We start from the raw sequence: 12,122 nt of genomic DNA, 5'->3' as shown, positions 1-12,122 counted from the left end.
GGAAGTTGGGCGAGTGAGGGCGGTGCGCGGACTGCGGGACCAGCGAGGCTGGACTGGACAGGGTCCCCTGGGTGGGCCCGTTCTCTTGAGAAGCTGACCAGGGGCTTGTTCTGAACCTCATTGTTCCCTGGGTGCTACCCAAAGTTCAGGGGCTTGCGGGGGTGAGCCTGATGATGTGGGGGAAGAAATGGGATGCGGAGAAGCTGGCAAGGCCTGATATGGGGGGAGGGTATCAAGGGAGAACCCACGAGGCCCGCCCCTTCCTTGCACGCAGTGACACCGCAGAGTGTCTTTGTGCTTAAACAAAGGGCACCGATCCAGGGACTTCTCTGGCGGCAATTGGTTAAGACTGCGCTTCCACTGCAGGGGAATGGGTTCTATCCCTGCTCGGGGATCTCAATCTGGCATGCCCCACCGCCAAAAAAAAAAAACAGGCACCGATCCACAGTGACCTTTCCCAGTGGACTGACCCCTGACTCAAGAGGTCCCCAGGCCCTCCTGTCGCATGTAGAAAATCTGTATTTAGGCTGCAAAGAACAAAGAACTTTGTTTGGGGTCTTAAGAATCGCAATTTGGGAGACATGTTTGTGCAAAAACGTGCCACCACCTCTAACCCACTGCCAAGGGCTTATCTCTTCTTTGTGAGGACTTGAGAGCAAGGCTGTTTGTCGGGTCCGGGCCCCCTGTGGTCAGTGCATTCTGGACCCAGGTCTGCAGAGGCTTGCTCTGCAGCTCAGTGTTGCTCAGGGTCGGGGTACGGGGGGCTGAGGAGGGACCCAAAGTCAGGGGCCTCTGGGGGAGAAGTCTGAGCAAAGTTTGGGTAAGAAATGGCTGTTGACCTTAAAAATGAGTCAGTTATTTACCAGCAAAAAAAAATTTCTTTTCTTTGGCGAACGGCAAAGAATTGTAACTCAGATAGACAAGGTATAGCAAAAGCCACAGACAAGTCCAATAAACTTATTTATCTCCCAGTGGGCAGCCCCCGGGGTGACAGCTGTCCTGGTCTTTTTGGTGTTCTTTGCAGCTCTATCTCTGTCCTTCATCACCGAGCAGTGTTTTATTTGATCTTGCTTCTGCTGAATTGGCGATAAGTGAATATGAGCAGTGCTACACCAGTGACATCACGTGGAAGGCTTCTGTGTGGCTCTCAGTCGCAGTCTGTTTCACACGTGCTGCAGTCAGAGGAAGGGGGTCCCCCGGTTAACTCCTCCATCCAGCCCTTGTGGATTTTGCTCATGGTTGTCTCATGTTAATTTATTTATTTATTATTTTTTAAATTTAGAAATTTTTTGTTTTGGCCTGCGAGGCTCTTCGATGCGGCACGCAGGCTTCTCTAGTTGCGGTGCGCAGGCTTAATTGCCCCCAGGCATGTGGGATCTTAGTTTGGGATCTTAGTTCCCCCACCAGGGATCAAACCCTTGTCCCCTGCATTGGAAGGCGGATTCTTAACCCCTGCGCCACCTGGGATAGTCCCGTCTCATGTTAATTTTTGATCTGTCACCAATGCTGTTACACTCCTTTTTGTCTCCTGGGTCAAATGTATCACAAATTTTTTACTCGTGGGCAAAAATTGCCAGGTTGTAGATTATGGATGTTTTAAAAATACTAGGAAGTGTGGACGTTGGGCTGGAGTCGAGTGTTTATTCCACGCCATTTCCAGCACGTGGAGAATCCACCTTAATTTTGTCCACCTCAAGTGTCTGAAACGGGATCTCCTTGTGATGGTATATTGGTTTTTACTGATAACCCATTGGTGTTCAGCATTTCTTTTTTAAAATTTTAATTTTATATTGGAGTATAGTTGATTTACAATGTTGTATTAATTTCAGGTGTACAGCAAAGTGATTCAGTTATACATATATATATATCTATTTTTCAGATTCTTTTCTCATTTAGGTTATTACAGAATATTGAGTAGAGTTCCCTGTGCTATACAGTAGGTCCTTGTTGATTATCTGTTTTATATATGGTAGTGTGTATCTGTTAATCCCAAACTCCTAATTTATCCCTCCCCCCACCTTTCCCCCTTGGTAACCATAAATTTGTTTTCTAAGTCTGTGAATCTGTTTCTGTTTTGTAAATAAGTTCATTTGTATCATTTTTTTAGTTTCCACATATAAGTGATATCATATGATATTAGTCTGTCTTTGTCTGACTTACTTCACGTAGTATGATAATCTCTAGGTCCATTCGTGTTGCTGCAAATTGTATTATTTCATTCTTTTTTATGGCTGAGTAGTATACGTGTGCGTGTGTATCTTTTTATGCATTCATCTGTCAATGGACATTTAAGTTGCTTCCATGTCCTGGCTATCCTAAATAGTGTTGCAATGAACATTGGGGTGCATGTATCTTTTTAAATTATGGTTTTCTCCAGATATATGCCCAGGAGTCGGATTGCTGGATCATAACGGTAGCTCTATTTTCAGTTTTTTAAGGAACCTCCATACTATTCTCCATAGTGGCTGCACCAACTTACATTCCCACCAACAGTGTAAGAGGGTTCCCTTTTGTCCAAACCCTCTCCAGCATTTGTTATTTGTAGACTTTTTTTTTTAAAAGCATCTCCTTTTTTTTTTAATGGAGAGATGGTCAAGAGCATGAAAGCAGACAATCATGGATTTTATTTATTTATTTATTTATTTAGGCTGTGTTGGGTCTTCGTTTCGTGCGAGGGCTTTCTCTAGTTGCGGCAAGCGGGGGCCACTCTTCATCGCGGTGCGCGGACCTTTCACTATCGCGGCCTCTCTTGTTGCGGGGCCCAGGCTCCAGACGCGCAGGCTCAGTAGTTGTGGCGCACGGGCCTAGTTGCTCCATGGCATGTGGGATCTTCCCAGACCAGGGCTCGAACCCGTGTCCCCTGCATTGGCAGGCAGACTCTCAACCACTGCGCCACCAGGGAAACCCTATTTGTAGACTTTTTAACGATGGCCATTCTGACCAGCGTGAGGTGGTACCTCATTGTAGTTTTGATTTGCATTTCTCTAATAATTAGCAATGTTGAGCATCTCGAAAGAAAATTAGTTTTAATACCAAGTAGGTTTTTTTTTGGCTGCGCTGTGCGGCTTGCGGGATCTTAGTTCCTTGACCGGGGGTCCAAGCTGTGCCCCCTGCAGTGGAAGCACAGAGTCCTAATCACTGGACCATCAGGGAATTCCCCCAAGTAGTTTTAAAAGTCTTTGCTTATAAAAAAAAATTTACTTTTCAACTGCTTGTTTCTAACGATCAGAGTACACTGAGATTTATGAGTTTGCATTCTGGAAATGTACTAAAAATCTGATTCTGTGATTATCTTTTTTTTTTTTTATAAGTAATTTTTTTTTTTCTAAAAAAAGTTCTAGTTGCGGCAAGCGGGGGCCACTCTTCATCGCGGTGCGCCGGCCTCTCACTATCGTGGCCTCTCTTGTTGCGGAGCACAGGCTCCAGACGCGCAGGCTCAGTAGTTGTGGCTCATGGGCCCAGTTGCTCCGTGGCATGTGGGATCTTCCCAGACCAGGGCTCGAACCCGTGTCCCCTGCATTGGCAGGCAGATTCTCAACCACTGCGCCACCAGGGAAGCCCTATGTTTGGTTTTTTTTTTTAACATCTTTATTGGAGTATAATTGCTTTACAATGGTGTTTTAGTTTCTGCTTTATAACAAAGTGAATCAGCTATACATATACATATATCCCCATATCTCTTCCCTCTTGCATCTCCCTCCCATCTGTGATTATCTTAATATTCCTTTTGGGTAGACATAGACAGTCATTTGAGCTATGAATAAAGGCACATGTTTTATCCTGTTATGACTATTGCACTTTGCAAATACTTTGATTTTTACAGATTGCAGGTATGTGGCAACCCTGCATCCAGCGAGTCTTTGGGTGACATTTTTTCCCAAGAGCATTTGCTTACTAATGGCTAAACTAATGGTTTAGCAATAAACTCTTTTAAAAAATTAAGGTACGTACAAGGTTTTAGTCACAATGCTCTTGCACACTTAGTAGACTACTGTATAGTGTGAACATGACTTTATGCACCAGGAAACAAAAATATTTGTGTAACTCTTAATTTCGATATTCACTTTATCTGGGTGGTCTGGAGTAAAAACTGATGTCTCTGAGGTCTGCCTGTATTTTTTTCCTGGTAAAACCACATCATTGATCTTCTATTAATGATTTTAAAAAATCAAACATGTACTACTGATCACCATTAGAGAGCTTTCTATATCTATTATTACCAAGAGCTCAGGATGAGAAATACATTTGGATATTTGAAAAGACTGTAAGCAGAAACAAGACTTGAAGTGTGGTTTTATGATAAACCACTCAGAAAACCTCAGTCACCCAATACTAAAAACACAGAAGATAAACATCCATTTACTAAGCTCCTTGTCTCCAGCACGTGACACGTATTAAGGCATCTTTTGCTCCCATCCCGGTATATACAGCAGAAAAACAGGTTTTAAATAGAAACCAGCACTTCTGCTCAAATGCATTGGGCAGATTTTTAAAAATATATTTTCCAGTTCTGCATACCCTGAAAGCTCTCATGGTCAATCACATCTTGACCCAAAGCAGCCCAGCGGTGTACACAGATACCTATTCACTAAAGAGGAGCAGTTCCCTGTTGAATAATAGGAAGGAACTACAAAGCAGATGATATATAGGTTCCCAAGACTGGTATTTCAGTTGCTGGCAAGCAGTTTTGCCTTGTGGGGACATGCACATCCTAAATAATTGGTTTGTCAGTATCTCCTTAACCTGCTGGATCTCTGAAACATCTGTAATTTTGCTCCTTATGCAATTCACATTGTCTTTTATTTGCCCAAGTTCTATTGTTTTTGTTTCTTTGTTTGTTTTTATTCTGCTCATTATCTTTAATTTAAAAAAAAATCCTTTGTTGGAGTATAGTTGATTACAATGTTATGTTAGTTTCAGGTGTACAGCGAAGTGAATCAGTTATACATATACATCTATGCACCCTTTAAAAAAATTTTTTTCTTATAAATTTATTTTATTTATTCTTGGCTGTGTTGGGTCTTCGTTGCTGCGCGCAGGCTTTCGCAAGTTGCGGCCAGTGGGGGCTACTCTTTGTTGCGGTGCGTGGGCTTCTCATTGCGGCAGCTTCAGTAGTTGTGTCATGTGGGCTCAGTAGTTGTGGTTCACGGGCTCTAGAGCGCAGGCTCAGTAGTTGTGGCTCACGGACTTAGTTGCTCCACGGCATGTGGGATCTTCACGGACCAGGGATCGGACCCGTGTCCCTTGCATTGGCAGGAGGATTCTTAACCACTGCGCCACCAGGGAAACCCCTGTCTATTAGCTTTCATGTTGGTGTTTGCTTTCGCTTCTCTCAAGTAGATAGATACCTAGGGTGAAATTGGTGACTCACTGTTCATCATTTTGAGGAACTACCAGACTGTCTTCCGAAGTGGCTTCACCATCTTACATTCCCTCCAGCATTGGGTGAGGGTTCCAAGTTCCTCGTGTCCTCACCAGCACTTGTTTCTCTGTCTTTATATCCATCTTGGTGGGTGTGAAGACATGTCTGCTTGTAGCTTTGATTGGCATTTCCCTGATGAGTAATGTCCAGCATCTTTTCATGAGCTTATTGGACAGTTGTATTCATTCTTTATTTTTAATTAAAAAAAATTTTTTTTAAATAAATATATTTATTTTATTTATTTATTTTTGGCTGCATTGGGTCTTCGTTGCTGCGTGCGGTCTTCCTCTAGTTGCGGCGAGCGGGGGCTACTCATCATTGTGGTGTGCGAGCTTCTCATTGCAGTGGCTTCTCTTGTTGCGGAGCACGGGCTCTAGGCACACGGGCTCGGTAGTTGTGGCTCACGGGCTGTAGAGCACAGGCTCAGTAGTTGTGGTGCACGGGCTTAGTTGCTCCAAAGCATGTGGGATCATCCCGGACCAGGGATCGAACCCGTGTCCCCTGCATTGGCAGGTGGATTCTTAACCACTTCGCCACTAGAGAAGTACCTAAAAATGTATTTAAAATACAAGTTTCTTATCAGGTGTGTGATTAGCAAACCCCAGGTGCAGCCCCGGGTGAGGCAGCCTTGCCTTCTTTGTAGCTGATGTATTTGCAATTTTTTATAATTTAGATTGTCAGAATATATTTTGGATTAAAATTCTAATTTATAAAAATAATTGCTTGCTTTGTATTTCAGGGGTCTGTCGTCATCCATATTGTCCTAAAGATAATAATTAGGTGTTTTTTTTTCTCTGTGTTAAAGTTACCTTTGGCCCTGTTGCTGTCAGATCGTTCTGCGACTCTTCTTTGTGGATCATTTTCCTTGATTTCTGGGCACATGATTATTTATCTGAGAGGCCCTGCTGGCTTGACAGATCCCTCAGGAACCAGGGCTCCTCTTACCCCACAGGTGTCCCAGGCCCTGGGCCCTGGCCTGCGTCTGTGCCCTCGGTGTCCACCTCATCCTGGCAGGGGGTCGTGTCTCTGCCTCTGTCGGATATGAGGGGACTGGCCCAGGATTTTACATGCTGTTCAGTCCAGGCGAGAGTTCTTCAGATGCAGCGTCCCTGGAAAATCAGTGTTCACGACCTCCTGACAGTCTGCTCCTGTTCTTGGAGTTTCAAGGAAATAACTTTTGCCCAAACCAAGTATTCATTTCCTTCTTATCTGAATGATGATTTTATTTTCAGTCTTTACCACCTCAGGTTCTGCTCTCTTACTAAAAACAATTTTTTAAAAAAATTGAAGTATAGTTGATTTACAATATTGTGTTACTTTTAGGTATACAGCAAAGTGATTTGGTCATGCATGTGTGTGTGTGTGTGTATATATATATATATATATTCTTTTTTTCAGGTTTTTTTCATTATAGATTATTAAAAGATTTGAATATAGTTCCCTGTGGTATATAGTAAATCCTTGTTTATCTATTTTTTAAAACACATTTAATTTTTAAAATTTATTTATTTTTTGTGCGGCCATGCCGCATGGCACGTGGGAACTTAGTTCCCCGACCAGGGATCGAACCCATGCCCCCTGCAGTGGAAGCATGGAGTCTTAACCACTGGACCGCCAGGGAAGTCCCTGTTTATCTATTTTATATTTGGTAAAAAAAACAGTTCTTTTTCATTTTGTGTGCATGAGTGTTTATCAAATATTGCTCTTACACTTTGCTTCAGTTTCCAGCACTTACCATCACTGAGTAAAATGCATTTGATTGGCTTGTGTGTGTTCATTTCCCACAAGAGTGTAAGCTCAGGAGTCCTAGGACTTGAGTCCGGTTCCCGACTGTCGGCCTCCCCATCCTCCCACACACGGGGGTGAAAAGGGAGCCTTGCTGACATGGAACCTGTGGCTGTTTCAGGACTCGGTGGGCTTTGAGGACGTGGCTGTGAACTTCACCGCGGAGGAGTGGGCTTTGCTGGGCCCGGTTCAGAGGAAGCTCTACAGAGACGTGATGCTGGAGACCTTCAGGAACCTGGCCTCTGTGGGTGAGGATGGCTTCCTCCCTGCACTTAGTCTTTAGGGAACAAATATTTCTTAACAATTGTCCTTTCTTATTAGGGACAAGGATGGGAATATGTTGGAGAAAAGACAGACACAGTCCAAGCTTTCATGATACCTACTTAGGGTCAGGTAGCTTTTCCATGAAAACGAAGTTTACTGTATTGATTGACTCTTTGTTACTCTTGATCAGAATCCTGAGTCTCCCTAATTGTATAAATGTGAGCGTGGTCTCCAGTGTCACTTTGGGGCAGTGAGAACGGCGTTACGGTTTTCACCTTGTGAAAGTTACACTGTGATCAGTACACATTTGACATGATAATCTTGCTGTAGTTAAACTCACACTTACCCATCCTCAGTGACTTGAGGACCAGAGAAGCGGCCCATCTGATGGACGGCTTGTGGTCCTCCATCCTCCCACTGAGGAGCTTTTCTCCACGAGCAGGACAGCAGCCACGCACCATCTGATCTCCCAGTGGCAGCTGGGTCAGTGGAGATAGGCTTCCTCTAGGGCCTCTGTGCCTGCGATCACCAGGAGGGCATACCTCTCGGGAGGAACAGGTTCTGGATCAGGGAGAGATATTTGGACATACCTGTTAGAAACATGACTCGGTCTTTGAGAAGGTGACGTTTGTCATTAACCTGGCTTCCCTCTTGGAGTTTTCATCCATCCTTGCCCACTTGGGAAGTCTTTCTGTAGCTCCTCTTACAAAGGGAGCATTTGGGAATGTGCATTTTACCCAGTTCCTTCCTACTTTACTTCTCTGATAATACTGATCTCAATATCAGTCTCCATCTTTCTCTTTTTTTTTTTTTTTGAAGAAGCAACATTTTATTATTTTTTAATTCTTTTGGCCGTGCCTTGCAGCATACGGGATCTTAGTTCGCTGACCAGGGATCAAACCTGTGCCCCCTGCAATAGAAGTGCAGAGTCTTAACCACTGGACCGGCAGGGAATTCCCCAATCTCCATCTCTTTTGAAGTATTTCTTAATGATCAGGCTGCCACTTTGACTCAGTTTCCCTACCATGGTGGAAGTTCCAAATAACCAAGGTCCTCATAAGGTTTTCTTGGCTTGAGTGTTAAATTAGGTGTGGACCCAGTTCCAACGTGTTAAGGCACCACACACCAACAAACAATTTTTGGACACCAGCAGGGCATCATAGAATTCAGCTCAATGCTCAGATTATCTACCCAGCAATAGCCACAGATTCCATGGCTGAAGGATTCAGTCCTACAAGACTCACCCCCACACTCCCCATCTTCACGCCCCATGTCACATGCGGATCACAAGGCCAGGCTATTGCCAGTGCTTCTGACCAACCAGCTAACATTGGAGATTCCAGTGACCTCCATTTAGATGTCAGACTCCATTTGTAAGCCCTGGTTGTTAACCTTGACTTCTGACCGACTGGCTGTGAATGAGAGCTTTCCATCGCCCCTTCCTCAGGTCCAGTTATTTTGCTACCACACTCACAGGACTCGGGAACATTTTACTTACTTCACTGCCAGTTTAACGTAAACAGATATCACTGAAGAATAGCTGGATAGAAGAGATTCATAGGGGAAGCTATGTCAGGAGGGCACGGAGTTTCCACGCCCTGTCCAGGTGCCACTCTCCCCACATCTCCATGTGTTCTCCAACCCAGAAGCTCTCTGAACCCCCCTTTTATTGTGTGGAGGCTTCATTCCCTAGGCATGATTGATGGAATCACTGTCCATTGGCAAGTGATTCAACCTACAGCCTTTCTCCCTTCCCCATTGCTGGTGCTGTGTTCAGGGGTGTGAGTGGGACTGAAAGTTCCACCCTTTAATCACATGGTGTCTCCATTTGCAACCAGCCCCCGTCCTGGGCTGCTTTCCAACAGTCACCTTCATGAATATAAACCCAATTGTGACGGAAAGGGCTTGTTATGAGTAACAAAACACTCATTTCACCCTTCTGACCCTGAAGCATTTTCAGGAACTGAGGACAGGAGACCAAATATTATTCCACTGCTTTTATTGCTCAGGAAATTCCAAGAGTTTTGGGACGTTTGAGCAGGAAACTGTAGGTGAGGACCTGATCGATCTGAGAAATATATGTCATTCATTGGAATGACCAAAAGTATATGTATGTATTTCTTATAAACCACAATGTTGCACATGACCATCCTTCCTTATAAAGTTAGTTTTACATTTTTTTTTTAATGTCTGAAACATTTATATTAACATATTTCCATACATATTTCCATACAAATACACATATAAGATTTTTAGAAATTTCATGTAATGTCTGAAACATTTATATTAACATATTTCCATACAAATAACCCAATGAAAGTTTAGTATTAGTTGTTTTGTTTGTTTGTTTGTTTATACTGAAGGTTCTTATTAGGCATCAATTTTATACACATCAGTGTATACATGTCAATCCCAATCGCCCAATTCAGCACACCACCATCCCCACCCCACCGCAGTTTTCCCCCCTTGGTGTCCATATGTCCATTCTCTACATCTGTGTCTCAACTTCTGCCCTGCAAACCGGCTCATCTGTACCATTTTTCTAGGTTCCACATACATGCATTAATATACGATATTTGTTTTTCTCTTTCTGACTTACTTCACTCTGTATGACAGTCTCTAGATCCATCCACTTCTCAACAAATGACTCAATTTCGTTCCTTTTTATGGCTGAGTAATATTCCATTGTATATATGTACCACAACTTCTTTATCCATTCGTCTGTTGATGGGCACTTAGGTTGCTTCCATGACCTGGCTATTGTAAATAGTGCTGCAATGAACATTCGGGTGCATGTGTCTCTTTGAATTACGGTTTTCTCTGGGTATATGCTCAGTAGTGGGATTGCTGGGTCATATGGTAATTCTATTTTTAGTTTTTTAAGGAACCTCCATGTTGTTCTCCATAGTGGCTGTATCAATTTACATTCCCACCAACAGTGCAAGAGGGTTCCCTTTTCTCCACACCCTCTCCAGCATTTGTTGTTTGTAGATTTTCTGATGATGCCCATTCTAACAGGAGTGAGGTGATACCTCATTGTAGTTTTGATTTGCATTTCTCTAATAATTAGCGATGTTGAGCATCTTTTCATGTGCTTCGTGGCCGTCTGTATGTCTTCTTTGGAGAAATGTCTATTTAGGTCTTCTGCCCATTTTTGGATTGGGGTGTTTGTTTCTTTAATACTGAGCTGAATGAGCTGTTTATATATTTTGGAGATTAATCCTTTGTCCGTTGATTCGTTTGCAAATATTTTCTCCCATTCCGAGGGTTGTCTTTTCGTCTTGTTTACGGTTTTGTTTGCTGTGCAAAAGCTTTGAAGTTTCATTAGGTCCCATTTGTTTATTTTTGTTTTTATTTCCATTACTCTAGGAGGTGGATCAAAAAAGATCTTGCTGTGATTTATGTCAAAGAGTGTTCTTCCTGTGTTTTCCTCTAAGAGTTTTATAGTGTCCAGTCTTATATTTAGGTCTCTAATCCATTTTGAGTTTATTTTTGTGTATGGTGTTAGGGAGTATTCTAATTTCATTCTTTTACATGTAGCTGTCCAGTTTTCCCAGCACCACTTATTGAAGAGACTGTCTTTTCTCCATTGTATATCTTTGCCTCCTTTGTCATAGATTAGTTGACCATAGGTGCATGGGTTAGTCTCTGGGCTTTTCTATCTTGTTCCATTGATCTGTGTTTCTGTTTTTGTGCCAGTACCATATTGTCTTGATTACTGTAGCTTTGTAGTATAGTCTGAAGTCAGGGAGTCTGATTCCTCCAGCTCCATTTTTTTCCCTCAAGACTGCTTTGGCTATTCGGGGTCTTTTGTGACTCCATACAAATTTTAAGATGATTTGTTCTAGCTCCGTAAAAAATGCCATTGGTAATTTGATAGGGATTGCATTGAATCTGTATATTGCTTTGGGTAGTATACTCATTTTCACAATGTTGATTCTTCCAATCCAAGAACATGGTATATCTCTCCATCTGTTGGTATCATCTTTAATTTCTTTCATCAGTGTCTTATAGTTTTCTGCATACAGGTCTTTTGTCTCCCTAGGTAGGTTTATTCCTAGGTATTTTATTCTTTTTGTTGCAATGGTAAATGGGAGTGTTTCCATAATTTCTCTTTTAGATTTTTCATCATTAGTGTATAGGAATGCAAGAGATTTCTGTGCATTCATTTTGTATCCTGCAACTTTACCATATTCATTCATTAGCTCTAGCAGTTTTCTGGTGGCAGTTTTAGGATTCTCTATGTATAGTATCATGTCATCCGCAAACAGTGACAGTTTTACTTCTTCTTTTCCAATTTGTATTCCTTTTATTTCTTTTTCTTCTCTGATTGCCGTGGCTAGGACTTCCAGAACTATGTTGAATAATAGTGGTGAGAGTGGACATCCTTGTCTCGTTCCTGATCTTAGAGGAAATGCTTTCAGTTTTTCACCATTGAGAATGATGTTTGCTGTGGGTTTGTCATATATGGCCTTTATTATGTGGAGGTAGGTTCCCTCTATGCCCACTTTCTGGAGAGTTTTTATCATAACTGGGTGTTGAATTTTGTCAAAAGCTTTTTCTGCATCTATTGAGATGATCATATGGTTTTTATTCTTCAATTTGTTAATATGGTGTATCACATTGATTGATTTGCGTATATTGAAGAATC

At 42.5% G+C, this 12,122-nt stretch overlaps 1 protein-coding gene across 1 annotated transcript in view; it reads left to right on the top strand.

The window, feature by feature from the left end:
* LOC114236991 (uncharacterized) overlaps positions 1–12,122 on the top strand; it is a 65,363-nt gene that overhangs the window by 48,500 nt on the left and 4,741 nt on the right. The window contains exon 5 of the mRNA XM_057540476.1: positions 7,329–7,455. Within this exon, the coding sequence (XP_057396459.1) occupies positions 7,329–7,455 (127 nt within the window). The remainder of the gene's footprint in view (positions 1–7,328; positions 7,456–12,122) is intronic.

The sequence above is a fragment of the Balaenoptera acutorostrata genome, chromosome 2 (assembly GCF_949987535.1).
Source record: "Balaenoptera acutorostrata chromosome 2, mBalAcu1.1, whole genome shotgun sequence".
NCBI classification, from domain to species: domain Eukaryota; kingdom Metazoa; phylum Chordata; class Mammalia; order Artiodactyla; family Balaenopteridae; genus Balaenoptera; species Balaenoptera acutorostrata.
Note: the sequence above shows the minus strand (reverse complement) of the source record. Positions and strands in the feature narration are given on the sequence as shown.